This window comes from Stegostoma tigrinum, chromosome 26 (genome assembly GCF_030684315.1).
Source record: "Stegostoma tigrinum isolate sSteTig4 chromosome 26, sSteTig4.hap1, whole genome shotgun sequence".
NCBI lineage: Eukaryota > Metazoa > Chordata > Chondrichthyes > Orectolobiformes > Stegostomatidae > Stegostoma > Stegostoma tigrinum.
Genome location: NC_081379.1, coordinates 39,878,277 through 39,895,811, shown reverse-complemented (window position 1 = coordinate 39,895,811; position 17,535 = coordinate 39,878,277). Strand labels below are relative to the sequence as shown.

The window sequence follows — 17,535 nt, the reverse complement described above, 5'->3', positions numbered from 1 at the left end:
AAAAAATGCAAAGGTATTGTCTACATATTGGAAATGTGCACAAGATGGAAGGTCAGGTTTCATTACAACAACAACTTGCCTCCCCTGGGAACAGATGAAAACGAAACAAACTTTACACTAAAGCCTTAATCTCTAGAATACACAGTTATCTTCACTGAGGAGGAAACATGACTCACCCAAGTCCCATGGTCTGTCCCAATACTATCCCAGCCGCAGTGAATGGAGCAAACGACAGGGCCACCATGCCTCGGATTTCCTTTGGTGCACTCTCACCGAGATACATGGGGTTAATGTTCATTCCCACACCTCACAGCAAAACAAAAAAGGAATTTGAGAGAGCCAAGATTAAAGGGATTAACAAATCTGTAGCAATGGACAGCAGAGATTCAAAACGTAGCTCACAGCCACATTCTCAAGGCCAATTAAAGATGGACAAATGCTAGCCTTGTCTATGACAATCTCATTCCATGAAAGGATAAAGAAATTGGACATTTTTGTCCATAACAGTGCATTAATGCAGCCTATAACCCTCACCTACAATGTACTGGATTATAGTTTGGGCATCACCTTGCGTTAAATAGTGGTGCTTACATTTTGTCCCTCTGCCTTCATTCATCCACAGCTCTCTCAAAACTACCGAATAATAAAGCAGTTATATTCTAATGCTGTGATAATGGGAACTGCAGATGCTGGAGAATCCAAGATAACAAAGTGTGGAGCTGGATGAACACAGCAGGCCAAGCAGCATCTCAGGAGCACAAAAGCTAACGTTTTGGGCCTAGACCCTTCATCAGAGAGGTCTCTGAAGAAGGGTCTAGGCCCGAAACGTCAGCTTTTGTGCTCCTGAGATACTGCTTGGCCTGCTGTGTTCATCCAGCTCCACACTTTGTTATCTTATATTCTAATGCTGCCTGTTCTTGGAGTTTGAGCTTGAAGACCGTGAGTCGACAGCCACTTTAACTCTGGGGAGGGGCAAGACGTTTGCTCACCATTCAGATGTGCTATTTCAGAGTGTCAGAGGATTGAGAACACTGGGGCAAAACCCAAATGATTCTGCTCTCCACTTCTTCTGAAGTGACCATAACTAATTATAACCCAAACTGTGCCAAGTACCAGACCAAATTCTACGTGTGATAGTTTTGTTTCTCCCAGCACAAGACCCCAAGGTAGTACATTGCTCCACAACTGACTAGCACAGGGCAATGCAGATAGCTCTGTAAACACTCATTATCATAGAATCCCTACAGGGTGGAAGCAGGCCATTTGGCCCATTAAGTACACACGGCCTCTGAAGAGAATCCACCAAGACCCATCCTCTCCTACCCTTTTATCCACCTAACCCGCACATCTTTGGACTGTGGGAATACAGCGGAGTACCTGGAGGAAACCACGCAGACACAGGGAGAATGTGCAAACTCCGCACATACAGTCGCCCGAGATTGGAATTGAACCCAGGTCCTTGGCGCTGTGAGGCAGCAGTGCTAACCACTAAGCCACCATGCCACCACATAAAGATAATTCTCAATTGAGCTGAAGTACAGAACCTTTGATCAGCTGGAGTGTTTCCAAACAAAAAACGATACGCAGTTAAGGGCCTCCAAAACGGCAATGCTGAACTTTAAATGACTTCTAAAATAACAACAGCTTGGAGAAATTTCTTTCTCCCTCTCACTCTGGCCCATTCCATTGATGCCCGTGTATGACTACTTTGCATGAATCAGCGTGAATGCAATCTTAAACTGTTAGACAAAAGATACCTGCGTTTATTCCGGCAAAGAGTCTCCCAATTAAAATCATCTCAAAGGATTTGACTGCTCTGCTTAATCCCATTAACAAAGCACCAACCAGTATAAAAACATTGCTCAGCAGCAGCAAATTTCTCCTAAAAATAGAAAGCAATGAAAGTCAGTCAGTTAGTAAAATATGATGAAAGTAGCTCCACCTTATCATAATCACATCTGCAATAAATTACACTCAGGAAATTAGATTCACACTCCAATTATCACACTTATTTCAATGGAACTGAGGGGCACTTGGATTTATTCCTGATTCATCCTCCATGCGGTGCTGTGGAAGATCCCAGATCTGATCTGTAGTCCGTGTCATTTCGGTGACTGCACATTCTGGGCAGGGTTCTGTAGCGCTGGCAGGAAGTCCCATCCCCAGCGGGTAAGCCCCACCAGCTCTGTGAGCAGGGAGAGGTCATGTCCAGTGGAATCATGTGCCCTTCAGGCACTGAATTAAGCCCTCTACGCAATCAAAGACCTCCAGCGGCCAAAGTCCTGCCCGCTGAGAGCTAATCAGAGGCCAGAAGCTCCTCGTGCCTGTACTGGGAGCAGCAGTAGCTGGCAGCCAGAGGGTCCAGGATCATGGTGCTAACCTAGACCAAAGAGGAGAGAATTCAGGGTGGGATGGAGAGGTGAGAACCATGGAAGAGGATCAGGGGAGTTGGAGGAAAGGGTGGGGGACAAGTATCTGCATCTCAAACCTCCTTCCCAATGCCAGGTGTTTTATCGGGCAGAGAGTACCTTCATCACAATGGAAAGCTCCATCCCCTCCACTCAGTAAAAACCACCCCCACCGCCGGCCCCAACCACTCTCACTCCTGTGGCTCCATTAAACCATGATAAAGGAGCAGAATTAAGCTCATAGACACTGTTTCACTCAATCATGGCTAATAGGTTTCTCCATTCTCCTGCCTTCTCCCCATTACCCCTGATTCCCTTACCAATCAACAGCCTATCTATTTCTATCCTAAATACACACAAATGACTTGGCTTCCACAGCCCCCTGCAACAATGAATTCCAATGATTCAACTACCCTCTGGCTGAAGAAATTCCTCCTCATCTCAGTTCTAGTGGGTCATCCCTTCACTCTGAGGCAATGTGCTCAGGTCCTACTCTCCTCCACATCCACACTATTCTCAGTTTTCCCTAAGTTTCATGGGATTCCCCCTCAGCCTTCTTAACTCTAATGACTACAGACCCAGAATCCTCAATTGCTCCTCATATGACATGCCCTTCATCCCCATGATCATCATTGCAAACCTCCAAAGGAATCCCTCCAATGCTCACATATCCATCTTTAGCTACAGAGCCCAAAACTGCTCACAATATTCCAAATGTGGTCTGACAGGCCTGTACAGAATTCCATTGCAGTTCCTCAAGTTTACCCATTCAGATTCCACACCTTTCAACCATAGATGACTTCTGGCTATCAATTTCTTTTCATTTTTCACTAAAAAGGTAAACCACTCCCTCTGTCCTCTCTGTACAAGATGACAGTCACACATTCTATCCCTTCTTTTTAATTTTCTGGTAACAATTAATCCCATCACTAATCAGCATTACCACTTGGCCCTTTGCCTTCAATTTTGATCCTGACCCCATCCATAGCCACGGTTATACGATTTGCCAGGACTCTGGTCCCAACATGATTCAGGTGGAGCCCCTCCCACTGGAACAGCACCCCCCTCCCCCAGCGCTGATACCAACATCCCGTGAATTCTAACCTGTTTTTCCCCCACCCAAACTCTGAGCCACATGTTTCTCTCCCTAATCTTGTTGACCCTTTGCAAATTTGATCGTGGCTCGGATGGTAATTCAGAGATTATTACCTTTTTGGTTCTGCTTTTTAATTTCACTGCTCATATTCCCTCAACAGAGCCTCTTTCCATCCATACTGTTGGCAACTACGAGGACCATGACAACTGGATCTTTCCCCTCCCTCTCCAAGTTTCTCTGCAGCCCAGAAGAGACTTCCTGAACCTGGGCACCAGGCAAGCACCAAAGCCTTTGGGACTCTCAATCTTGGCCACAGAGAACATTGTCTACTCTCCCGAGTATACTATCCCTGGTTACAATTACTTTTCTCCCTGTTCTGGAATGGTCCCCTGTACCACGGTGCTATGGCCAGGTTGCTCATTCTCCCTAGAGGCTCAATTGTCAGAATTTACTGGAAGGCCTTCAGCAGGCATGGAAAAACCGTGCAGCTACTATTTAATCCTTGAGTCACCACTAAATGGTTCAGGACTCAAGGATCTTGCCTGATACTGGATCCTTAATGAACTTAATTGCCATCCCCTCTGGAAATACGGGCTCAGACCTCCAGCTCTCTGGCTTAAGAGGATGTTTTTCCACAATTGGGAGTGTGATTCAGGTCTTCTCCTGTAATTAGGAGGGCCCAGCCACTTGGTTTCCTGCTGCAATGTGCTGCACTTAATCCAGCCCATCCAGAATTGTGGATTCAAATCCTACTCCAGGGACTCCAGTTGACAATACCAGACAACACTCCTTTTTGAATTATAAGAGTATATATTTTTAATACACAAGAGTATTGAGGGAGTGCTGCACCGTCAGGGGAGCCATCTTTTGGTTGAGGAATTAACTAGAATACCTTCTCCTCTTTCATGGGGATCCCTTGGCATTATAGGAAGTCGTCATGTAAAGCTACGGTTGTGTTCCAAATTGCGACTTTATGTGAAATAATGTTAAGTTCGAAGGATTTATACATTGGTTTCCTGGGGAAGGAAATGTCTAAATGAAACCCGCCAACCAAGTCTTTTTTTTTGCCCAAAAAACAAATATACCAGTTAAAATACTGTGCTATGCGTTTGCAGTACTATGTGTAAGCTGAAATAATTTGCAAAATAAAATAAGTCAACAAATATATAAGTTATAAAAATGGTAAAAACACTAAACTTAAGGCATAGTACTTGAACGCATTTAGCATTCTAAATATTAGTACAATGGAGAGGGATGACCTAAATTCAGGAAACCAGGATACAGAAGCAATCTAGGGGCAATGAAGAATGATAAAGTTGAGGGGTTACCTGTCAGAGTTGCCCCTAAACAGTAACCACATGGTATGACAGGATAATGAGAGCTTGTCAAAAGGGTATGAGAATTATCACTGGGGGTACCAACACACTGGAGAAATCAAATAAGAACAAGTAGTCTAGATGAGGAATTCATGAAAAGCTTTCAGGACAATTTCTTAGACCAGCAGGTGATGGCACAAACTAGCGAGCAGGCAGTGCTAGACCTGGTCTTCGCCAATGAGATAGGATTAATACTGACCTCATAACGAAAGCTGTCCTGGGTAGTAGTGACCATTATATGATTGAATTTTACATGCAGTTTAGGCTACTATTGAAAGCATGAAAGCACAGCTAGCGAGAATGAACTGGCAATTTAGAGAGACAGGTCAACAGGGATGTAATTGCAAATATTTAAGGGGATATCCCAGACAGTGCTGAAGAGATACATTTCAACAAATAAGAAACATTCCAAGGGACAAATCCATTATCCACAGTTCACTAAAAAACGTCAAAGATAGAATCAAACTCAAAAGAAAAGACATTGTTCATTTTGGAAGAATGAATAAAAAGCAAGCACTGGTCAGCAATTTACTTGTTCTGAACTTCTTTTTCATCATCTTGGTATTGCTTTCACTCTGTGCTGCACTCCCATTTACATCTCACTCAGCACAAAAAGGAAGATATTTCTACGCAGTGAATCGTATGATAGTTGGCATTTAACCCTAACATTCTCTGGTGTAGCTCCTACCTTCCAAACCTTACTGCCATGGGTCCCGCAATAAGTGCCCCGACCAATCCTCCAACAGAATAACCAGCCACCATAAAGGTCCAGAACATTGTGATGACCTGCTTCTCCAGTTGCGTGCCATAGCGCTCAGTCCACGTCTCATTGATAAACTTTTGGATAAACTATCATTTTGAAGTAAAGAAAACACAGATTTAGTCTTAATTTTGCCTCTACAAGTATGGAAACAGCTGATCTTTTAAAATTGACCATTGGCCTATACTTACGATTGTTGGTGCGTTGATGATAGACAGGTTATACCCATATTGGAAGGTACCACCAATAGAGGCAGCAAAGATGGTCAGGAGGAGACATCTGATCTGTGGCTGCAGGGATTCAAAATAAACAGGCTTACGTAAGCACTTCTATTCGAGGATTTTACAAACACTTGTAAATACCACACAACATAGTGGATGATATCTCCTCCATGCTTAAACTCTGAGGACCCTATTCAAGTTATCAAACAATCAACAGAAAATACTGGAAATAACTGGACATGCCAAATAGTTCAAGCGTTTTCCATGTTATTTTAGATTCCCAGCATTGCATTATTTTACTTTTACAAATGATGATCATTGTCAGTACTTCTTTACAACAACAACAACATGTGATCATCAGCCGTATCAAAAACTGATTTTGAAAAACAATTTGTTTTTGAATTATTGGCAATTGCAATTATTGTTTGTTCTTTTTTAAATAATGAAGGGGAAGCAATGGCCTAGCCGTATTATCACTAGAATATTAATCCAGAGACCCAGGTAATGTTCTGGGGACTTGGTTCGAATTCGACCATCGCTGACGGAATGTGAAATCAATAAAAATCTGGAATTAAAAGCCTAATGATGACCACGAAGCCATTGTCGATTGTCGAAAAAAGACATCTGATTTTACTGATGTCCTTTAGGGAGGGAAGCATCCATCCTTAACTGGTCTGGTTCACGTGTGACTCCAGACCCACAGCAACACGGCTGGGCAATAAATGCTGTTTTAGCCTGCAATGCCCACAATCCCATCCATGAATGGAACCCAAGGTCTCAAGAACACGATACCATTAAACATTTGCACTCAGTATTTGGGTCAAATGCAAGATGAAGCTTCAATTTATATAGGACCTTTCGAAGGTCAAGAAATAACCTGCAGTCAATGGATTACTAATATGTTTTCATTGTTGTTATGGCAGAGTCAACAGCCAATTATGTACAGCAAAGTCCCACAATGAAGAAGCGACTCGATAAGTTGTTTACAATCGTGATGAGATGAATTACTCTTCTGTTGCTTTGCCAGCATTCTAGGAACTTAGACATTATATCCACCTGAACAAGCATGTGAAGCTATGACTCAACCAAAGACAAAGTAGCACTCTGACAACTGCACTAACACGTCAGCTCAGAACGCACTGTAGTGTGAGGGGTTAATGTTAATATGTAAATCAAGTAGTCTTACATCATCAATGACAAAAAATCACAGGACCACCAAAACCACTAGAGATGGTTCCATCCAAAGCCTGTGTAAAGTCTCATCCTGTACAGGGCTAGAAGACAATGTTCAACGAAAGGTAATATTTATTGATAACGAGACCTCCTGAAATCTGCATCAACCCAAATCTCGCTCACAACTAGACATCAATCACAGGCGGGGCTAACAGAAAAACACTTTCAGAGGGTAATATAGAAAACATCTCAAACCAAACAGAATCTGACCATCACTATTTGACATTCAAAAACATTATCAGTGATAAATATACCACTAGTTACATCTTGGGCATTACTAGAGAACAGAAATTGAACTCGGCCAGGCTGAGAAATACAGTGGTCACAACGTCAAGCTAGGAAATCTGAAATTAACTAATCTCCTGATTTACATGTCTGTCCACCATTTACAAGGCACAAGTCAAGACTGCGATGCCTGAATGAGTGCAGGGCAAGCAACTCTCAAAAGGTTTGACACCATCTAGGATAAAGCAGGTAACTTGATTTGCACCACATCCACCACTTTCAACATTCACTCCCTTTAAAACTGAGGCACAATTACAAATGAACGTACCATTTACAAGATGAATTAAAGCAATTCTCCTCAGATATCACCTTCCAACCTGTGATTCCTATCAGCTAGAAGGACAAATGCAGTAGATGCAGGGGAGCACTAACACTGCAATCCCCCCTCTAATGCATCCTTTCGTGACATAGTAACAACAGAAGAATAGTGATATGAGTCAAAATGCTGGAACTCGCTTCCTAGCAGCGCTGAAGGTGCACCCTGCACTCCAAAAACTGCAACGGTTCAAGCAGCTCCCCACCACCATTTCCAGAAAAACGTGGATGAATAATAAAAGCTGCCCAACTAGTGACACCCACATTCCATAAACAGATGAAAATAATTGGAGAACCCAAATAGAAGTCACAATATGTAAACAACCCAATAAAAATGAGGGCATTTCTAATTCCTTGCAGTCTAAAAGATACTGACTGTCATTGTAAAACTAACTTCTCATTTATGATCATAGGACAATTATAATGAGGACAAAAAAAAGAGTTTCAACCTTTTAATCTGGCCTCGATTCCACCCAGTAGTGAAAGAACAGTGAGCAAGTGAGCATGGTCTTAGACAGGGAGACGCAGTCATAAGTTTAAGAATTGTTATCAAAAGCACTTGACAATATACCGTCTAAATGGAACCAAACTCTGCATGCCAGCATTAGCTCAGCAGCAGCACACTTGCTTGTGAGGCAGAGGGCAGTCCTATTTTAAAGACTCCATATCATCTCAGATGATATTTCAACTACGGTACTGAGGGAATGCTGCACTGTCAAAGGTACCAACTTAGAGATGCGACATTGAGGCCCTCTTCTCTTGTCCCAGAACATGATTTCAAAGAGGGGGCAATTTCCCTATAACCCAGGCCTATGTTTATCTCTCAACCAACATCAACATATCAGGCTATCTGGTTATTCTCTACAGAGGGGGCTGGCTACTACATTTTCCTGCATGAAACAATGACTACACTTCAAAAGTTCTCCATCAGCTGTAAAAAGGTTTTAGCATGTCCTTAGGTCCCGAAAGGTGTTGTTTCATTTTTTTAAACATGCTTTTTTCCCATCTGAGTTGTGGGCATCACTGGCAATGTCAGCAATTGTTTCTCAGCTGGGCTAACATGGCCAAATTGGAAATTTCAGATGTCAAATTCAAAAGGACGTAAAGAGTTGACCACATTGCTGTGGACCTAAAGCCAAGACTGGGCAAAGATGGCAGATCTCCTTCCCTCAAGGAAATCAGTGAAACAGGTGGATTTACACAACAATTGATGGTAGGTTCACTTTCGCTTAGTGAGGCTTGGTTTCCAATGGCAGATTTATTTTCAGGGTCTCTTGAGCAGTAAAATTACCAATACACTACTGTGTCACAGATGTAAGGTTATTTTGACCAATATCAATAATCCTTACATCTCCAATAAGTGGGGTTAATAACAGAGAGTAGATCTGTGCTTTCTAGTGTCTGTAGTGAGTAGGAACTGAGATAAGATTACACATTCACTTCACTTTATTTCCTATTATTTTCCCTTCTTTTTTCCCTGATTTATCAATCATCCATGGCCTCCATTTACAGAGCTCACTGCTGTGGAAAGGCTACCAATATCAAACACCTACTGCACCCCAGTAATGATCTCTTACAACCTCTTCCGTCAGCAGAGGATGCAGAAGTCTGAACACACACACCAGCAGTTCAGGAACAGCTTCTTCCTGGCCGTTTTCAGACCGATGAATGGACTCTCTAGCTTCAAATAGTGCTGATCTTGCCTAGCACATGTCCTGTGTAATGTAACCTGTACACCTCTGTCCAAGTCTTTTTACAACATTGGATCTGTACATCCTTGCTTACTAAGATCTGCCTGTACCGCTCGTGAACAAAACTTTTCATTGATTGATTTATTGTCACTGAAGTACAATCAGACACAGTTAAATATGAAACCCTGTGCTTTTGGAAAAGCCAGCATGCAGGTGTAGGACAGATATTTCTTCAGAACTTTACTTCAGCATGCAACTGAGTTCTGAAGAAATGCCGTACTGGACAAAAAACATTAACTATTTCTCTCTCCTCAGGTGTTGCCAGACCTGCTGAATTACTCTAGCACTTTATATTTATTTCATATTTCCAGCATCCACAGTATTTCTCTTTTATTCTGAAGTTAAAGTTATTATTTTAGCCCCTTTTCCATTCAACCTACCATTTCCATCAGCACACAGTGCTACCTTGAAAACGTTAGGTTGTTTCAACCATTGACATCTACACAAAAATCTTCAAACTGCCATTAACTTCAGAACTCTGTGTGTCTCAGAAGGTACGAGGGAAAGGGCCAATGTATATTTTTAAGACAGGTGGATGGATTCTTATTACAGAAGGGGAATCAAGAGTTATCAAGGAAAGATTGGAATGTAGAATTCAAAACACAAACATATCAGCCACAACCTTATTGTGTGGTCTATTTTTGTTACAATTTTGTTAATGTATGTGTTAAAATGTGGTTAAGTTACCAACATGCTGAACATTGTTTTGCATGTAACTGATCTAAACATTTTAAGGTGACGTGACAAAAGTTGCAACAGAGTACTTGATAAAGTATTCAATGTTTTTTATGGACAATAACTCAAATTGCTTTTCAATAACTACGTCTTCTCTATAATTATACTGAACCTTACCATCCAATCTTTCTCAACAATTAGTCATTCAACTGCACCTCAACGTTATCCCATTTATTTTATTAAAGAGGAATGGTTGGTGGTCAATGAGCATCTCCCAATGCCTCAACAACTGAGAAAAGCTTTGGTTTCTCACAAAGAAAAAGGTTTTAATGGTGACAGAAGAAAAGCATGAACGCTGTGCAGTATCTGTGGTCTCAAAATGCCGTTGTGCGTCCTGTGCACACTGAGGATGTCATCAGCTAGCATGCGTCCTAAACTGCACAGCAACATCAATATCCCCAATTAGCAGCCCATTTCAATTTCCTTGTGCATGGCCATGCATTTAGACAATTCGCCCATTATCCAAATTGGATTAACTTTTGTCAACAGGCAATTGCGCCCAAGGACACTGATCTGGTGAACATCCTATGCAAGTGTCAGATGCAACTGACTTGCTGAAATCCTGATGTTGCACAGCCTAGTGCGTAATTACCTGGGTGCATTTTTCCAGATTTGGATTACACAGGCCCATTCAATAAATTTCCACAACACTTGCAAATTTTTAAGAGTGAAGTCTGGGCCTTTTGTATTATAGTTAGGCACCCAACTAGCAGCTACAGTGAACTTAAAGGACTACTGCAAGCTATTGGAAGCTGTCTGAAAAGTCTAAGGAGTATCTTCAGAGGTTCAGTCAGGGAGTTCCTGGATTTGAAAGAGTGTGTTGCTGCACCCTCACAGGAGAGCAGTGGAGTGGATTTTCTGTTCATTCAAAGGCTGTGACACAAATGGAGACAGCTCTGGCTGTGTCTCTGGGCCTCCAGGATGCCAGGAACACACAGAAGCCATGAGAAGGGGACAAGCTCTGCTCCATATCCTTTCTACCAAACTGGAACCCAGGCCTCTACATGCTTCTCAAGAGAAAGAAGATATCTGTAACACAGGCCAACCAATTCCACCAGCATCTCTGCAAACATGCCCATCAGCTTTCTCCTGTACGCTGTCCTGCCAACGTCCTCATTTGGGTTCCTTGCAGCAGAATTCCTCTGAAACCTTGCCCACCCATCAACCCCTCTCCCTCCCCACATAAACATCCCACCCCCTCTTCCTAGTCTGACAGTTGCGGGAGGGACATGCATTCTTGTCTGTCACTGGTTTGCTCTGCTATTTCTGTAGCGTACATCCACGGCCCTGCAAGGATGAGGGAAGAATGTGAATTATTGTGTTGTACGGTGTTATTTTGAGTGTTTTTAGCTAAATAACTGCAGGCATATGGAGAGGGAAACCACAAGGTGAGAGTGAGGTGGACGTGCATAACTGTGTGTTGTGTGTGAGCCCTGAGTACCTGATGACTGGAGCTGGAGTCATCAAGTCAGGAATTACAATCCCGCTGCCTGAGTAATGCTGCAAATTGCTTTTCGTAACTTAGTTTCAAAATTATCTTTCTACATTCTTCTTATTTTAATCACATGCCTTTTTTAAAAATCAGAGAGAGAGAGTATTTGTATGCGTGAGGGAGAGAGACAGGGAGAGGGTGAGGTGGACAGCAAGAGGGAGGGGGCGGTAGAGAGAGGGTGGGGGGGCAAGAGAGAGAGCATGCGCGAGATATATAGGAACCATTCACTTCAACCATCTCCTTTGTCGGACGCACAAAACTTGACAGTAATACTGTGCATATAACTTACCAATTCCATCTATAAACTTTTACAGTGAGAGCAGTGGGTGCAGTGTCAGATCCAGGGACAGGACAGCATCAGTTTGAAAACATCAGGAGTTGAGATTTTTAAGCTTCATTACACACGGGGAGTATTCCCTGTTCCATAAAGTCAAAACAACAGTCATTTTGTTATATGTGTGCCTTTGAGGTAACAGAAGAAACTGAATTACAACCTTGTTATTCCTTCATTTGAAAGATGTTTCCAAAATATTTTGGCACATTTTGTGGAAACTATTGTGTAGTTTTAAAACTTAAAAGATCAAATGCTGTTGAATCACTTTTCTTCACTTTGTTCACTTGCCAAAGTGAGAATGGTTGATCAAGTGTACCCACTTGGCCAAGCATTGATGACTACCTAATGGTAAGGAAGACTAAATATAAAAGTAATCATATTGCACCAGAGGTACTTCAAATAGACTGAATCTCACTCATTTCTGCTGCTTTTCAATCACTGCCAAGGTTTTAATAATGTTATTAATAAATCATTAATATGTTGCCAGAATGCTTTTTACACTTCTGATTCCCTTTCCTAGTTTGGAATGTATTATGGAACATCAGCATCTTAATGGTTCCCTTTCCTGAAGCATACTATGGAGACCATCCAAACTTCAATAAACCCTCCATTTATTCAACAACACATAGTGCGCCTCCTTCAGTACTCATCAGCCTTACTTATCATTATCACAGAATCAACAATTGCTTTGCTGGGACCTCCTTGTGCTGTGGTGTTAGTGCCCCTTCCCCTGAACCATGAGGCCTGGGTTCAAGTCCCACCTGCTCTAAATGTGTGTCGTAATGTCACGCTAATTAGAAAATTACGTTAAATTTTTTGGTGAATTTCTTTGCTGAGAAAAAGGCTTTCAAAAGGAAAACAACTTCCCCCTGGACCAGCCTGACATTTCTTTAAAACAGGAATACGAGTATAGGAAGGGGGCTCCTCATCATTGTGCTAGGACCAGAGAGTCTGGGTTCGAGTCCCAACTAAGCCAGAAATATCTCGCATCATATCTGAACAGGCTGATTCAAAATACATTCAGCCCTTCAATCCTGCTGCACTAGTCTATAAGATCATGGTTGATCTAATGGTGGCCTTAACTTTCTTACAGAGAACAGCTCAAGAGAAATGACGTTGGGGTAAAGCTGGGTGTCACTGACAGGGTGTACAGCCTCTATTATGGGAAGGCGTAAATTAAATGAATCAATAATGGCAGCGTGCAATTGAAATATATAACAGAAAACTGCCAAGATGGGGTCAGATTGTTTTACATTTATGTGGAGAAATTGTGTCACATTTTCAAACTCCTAAAAGTTGGTTCTGAGGACGTTTGAACATTTTAAAAGGTTGCACTTTATACTGAGATAATGTACACATTGAGTCAGTATGATGTGTAACTGAAAAATACAAAGAAGACTGGTGTAATTGCAAACAAAAGTTACACACTTGGTTGGAAGTGAGCAGTATGAGATTAAACTAACTGTTTTTCAAATCATGTTGGGTCAGATGTTTTTGAGCTGGAGTCTAACTATCACTGCCACAAGACCACATTATTATGGACTGTCCTGAAATAATGAGATTCTGGACTTGGGTCATCACGCAACTAAGAATCTAACGGCACTGTCTTTTGCCAATGGAGCCAGTTGCAGATTACAGTCTTAAAGAACCTTTCTCGTCACCATGGGTGTTGCACAAACTTAGAAAGTGACCCATTCAGATAAAAATTCATAAGAGATCGAGGGAACAATAAAATCAAGGTCAAGCTTTTAAGCAAAGGCAATAAGGTGACATGGCAGGATTGGATCACAGCCCTGGAAACGGCAAAAAGAGACAGATGTAGAATGCAAGAGAGCTCTTGAACTGGCAGGGGAGGCTCACCAGATACAGTCATAGAGTCTTACAGTCATACAGCATGGAAACGGACCATTTACCAACCAGGTTTCCAAAACTGAACGAGTCCCATCTGCCTGCATTTGGCTCATAACCCTCTAAACCTTTCCTCTCCACTTACCAGTCCAAATGCCTTTTAAATGTTGTAACTGTACTCACCTCCACCACTTCTTTTGGCCGCTCGCTCTATAAGTGCACCAACCTCTGTGTGAAAAAGTTGCCCCTCAGGTCCCTTTTAAATCATTCCCGTTCCACCTTAAACCCTGGCCTCTTGTTTCGGACTCCCCTATTCTGGGGAAAAGCCTTTGGCTATTCACCTTATCTAAGCCCCTCATAATTTGATAAACCACTGACTCCTCAGTCTCCTACCTTTCAGGGGTCAAAAAGTCCCAGTCTATCCAGCCTGTCCTTGTAACTCAAACTCTCATCTCAGCAACATTCTTTTAAATCTTTTATCCACCCTTTCCAGTTTAATAACATTCTCCGTTTGGCAGGGTCACCAGCGTTGCATGCAGTAGTCCAAACGTGGACTTACCGATGTCTTATACAGCTCTAACATGACATCCCAACTCCTACACTGTGTTCTGACCAACGGAGGCAAGTGTACCAAACCCCTTCTTCACCTTCCCCAGTCTACCTGCGACTCCATCTTCAAGGAACTGTGAACCTGAGCCCCTAGGTCTCCCTGTTCAACAACACTACCCAGGGCCCTACCATTAACTCTACAAGTCCTGCCCTGGTTTGACTTTCAAAGCGCAACACTTTGCATTAACCTATACTAATCTATAACCTCCATTAACCCATCTGCCATTCCTTGGGCCATTGACCCAATTATTAAGATTCATTTTAATCTTAGGTAACTTTCTTCACTGTTCACTATACCACCAGTTTTGGTGTTGTCTGCAAATTTACTAACCATGCCTCCCATATTCTTTATCCAAGTCGTTGGTATAAATGACAAAAATCTGTGGACCCAGTGCCAATCATTGTGGCACACTGCTGGTAACAGGCTCCAGTCTGAACATCAACCCTCTACCACCACCCTCTGTCTCCCACCGTCAAGCCAGTTTTGTATCAAATTGGCTACGTCTCCCTGGATCTCATGTGATCCAACCAACCTTACTAACCAGTCTACCATGCAAAGACTTGTTGAATGCCTTACTAAAGTCCATGTAGGCAATGTCTACCACTCTGTCTTCATCCATCTTCTTGGTCATCTTCTCAAAAACTTCAAATTTGTGAGACTTGATTTCCCACACACAAAGCCATGCTGACAATCCCTAATCAGTGCTTGCCTTTCCAAATGCACATAAATCTTACCTCTCAGAATTCCCTCTAACAACTTACCTACCACTGACATCAGGCTCACTGGTCTCTAGTTGCACGGCTTATCCTTAGACTTACATAAATAATGGCACAACATTAGCCACTCTCCAGTCTTCCAGCACCTCACCCGTGTCTGTTGATCTTTAAGTGACCCTATTCTCTTTCTAGTTACTCTTTTGCTCTTAATATATTTGAAGAATCTCTTTGGATTCTCCTTAATTTTATCTACCAAAGCTATCTCATGTGTACCTTTTGCCCTCCTGATTTCCCTTGAGGAGTATATCTATACCACCTTTACTCCTCAAGGGATTCACTTGATCCCAGCAATCCATAACTGACATATGCGTCTTCTTTTTCTTGACCAGAGCTAGACATCCGGTCTTCCCTACCCCTGCTAGCCTTGCCCTTCATGTGAACAGAAACATACTGCCCCTGAACTTGATAACTCACTTCTGAAAGCCTCCCACTTGTTAAACTTCCCTTCATCTGTGAACAGCCTCTCCCAATCAACTTTTGAAAGTTCTTGTGTAATGCTATCAAAATTACCCCAATTTAGAACTTTAACTTCTGGACCAGATCTATCCTTTTCCGTAACTATTTTAAAACTAATATAATTATGTTCACTGATCCCAAAGAGCTCACCCAGAACCCCTCGATCATTTGTTTCGCCTTATTTCCCAAGGGAAAGTCGGGTTTTGCCCCTTCTCTAGTAGGGCCATCCACATATTGATTAAGAAAGTTTTCGTGAACACACAAGCCCTTAACACCATGGCTGTCCCAGTCAATGTTTGAAAAGTTAAAATGCCCTCCAATTACAACCCTATTATTCTTACAGTTATCTGTGATCTCCCTACATTTTTGCTCCTCAATTTCCCACTGTTTGTTGCAGGGTTGCTGTAGCACAGTTCACTGGTCGATCCCCCTGGAATATCCCCCATGATGTTGTTCCTCATCAAAAGCATCACTCCCTCTTCTCTCTTGCCTCCCTTTCAATCATTCCTATACTGTCTGCACCCCAGAACACTAGGTTGCCAGTTCTGATCATCCCTCAGCCACATCTCTATAATAACTTTGGTACCTCAGTACCACGTTCCCTCCATGCCCTCAGTTCATCTGCCTTACCTGTCAGGCCTCTTCCTTTAAAATAAATGCATTTTAATTCATCAGTCTTCCCTTGTTTTCTGCTGTGCTGTACCATGCCTTGTCTATTTAACTGGCTCTCTAACTTCTGTACCAGCCCCAATCTTCCCTCCCACCTCACTACATTTCACAGCGCCACCACTCCATGCCAGACCAGTCTAAAGCCTCCAGAGTAGCTTCTGAGAATCTCCCTACCAGGATATCGGTCCCCCTCCAGTTCAGCTGCAACCCTTACCTCTCGTACAGGTGGGTTCTGTCCCAGAAGAGATCCCAATGATCCAAAAATCTCAATTCCTATTCCCTGCACTCGCTCCTCAGCCACACATTGATCTGTCCTGTTCTCCATTTCCTGTCCTTACTAGCACCTGGCACCAGGAGTAAGCTACAGATTCCAACTCTCAGTAAGATCCAGCTCAAGGCTATTAAGTTCACATCTCAGAGTCAGAAACTCAGATGCCACAATAGCCACCAACCACAGTAACAACGGAATACCAGCTTGTTTTGTTGGCTTATGTACAGGCAAGGGGAAACAAAGAAATACAAAAGAGTTTCACAAACTATTTTTTAATATGGCCCCATTTTCACTCCCCAGAACTTTTCCAAGGACAACAGAGACTGGTCTTGCCTATGATGTACCCTTTCAATGAACAAATAGGTAGAAGCTACATTTAAAAATTAATGCGAACCTAGACATTAGCAAGACCAAACATTCCTAAAGCAAGACAGAAACATTCAGTATGTAATTATTAAAGCTTACCTATTACACCGAACACACATAAAAATGTGTTTTAAGGTACTTCGTAATTTTTAAAATTATATAACGCACTCTTGTATGTTTCACCTAAACTCTCTATGTTCCATGGTGAAAACATTGCCCTGCAACAACCCAGTGTAATCTGCTCCTCCCTCCCCACCATAAACAAATTTCTTGCCAACCCATTTCTCTCCAATGTATTCAATCATTTAGCACAACCTCTTCAAAAATCCCCTCTCCTCACTCATGCCCTCCTTCCCCTCCCATGTAGCTCCAACTCGTTCAAAACATTTCCCTGACCAACCACCCCAGACTCTCATAAATCTTACACTTCCTCCTGACTCACCCTTTACTCTTCACCCCTTTCTCCCTCCTAATTCACTTCACTCATTCCATTTATCCTCCCTACCCAATCACTCCACTTTTCCCTCATTCCC

At 42.4% G+C, this 17,535-nt stretch overlaps 1 protein-coding gene across 3 annotated transcripts in view; it reads right to left on the bottom strand.

Moving 5' to 3' along the window:
* Nucleotides 1-17,535, bottom strand: part of LOC125464068 (solute carrier family 2, facilitated glucose transporter member 11-like) — a 64,296-nt gene that overhangs the window by 35,714 nt on the left and 11,047 nt on the right. For 2 of the 3 annotated variants that reach the window (XM_048556084.2, XM_048556085.2), the window contains exons 2-6: nt 11,962-12,089; nt 5,832-5,930; nt 5,569-5,729; nt 1,758-1,882; nt 177-306 (exon numbers count right to left, since the gene is read on the bottom strand). In XM_048556084.2, coding sequence (XP_048412041.2) covers nt 177-306; nt 1,758-1,882; nt 5,569-5,729; nt 5,832-5,930; nt 11,962-11,970 — 524 coding nt within the window. In that variant the 5' untranslated portion in view covers nt 11,971-12,089. The remainder of the gene's footprint in view (nt 1-176; nt 307-1,757; nt 1,883-5,568; nt 5,730-5,831; nt 5,931-11,961; nt 12,090-17,535) is intronic. The other variant, XM_048556083.2, reaches the window with a different exon arrangement.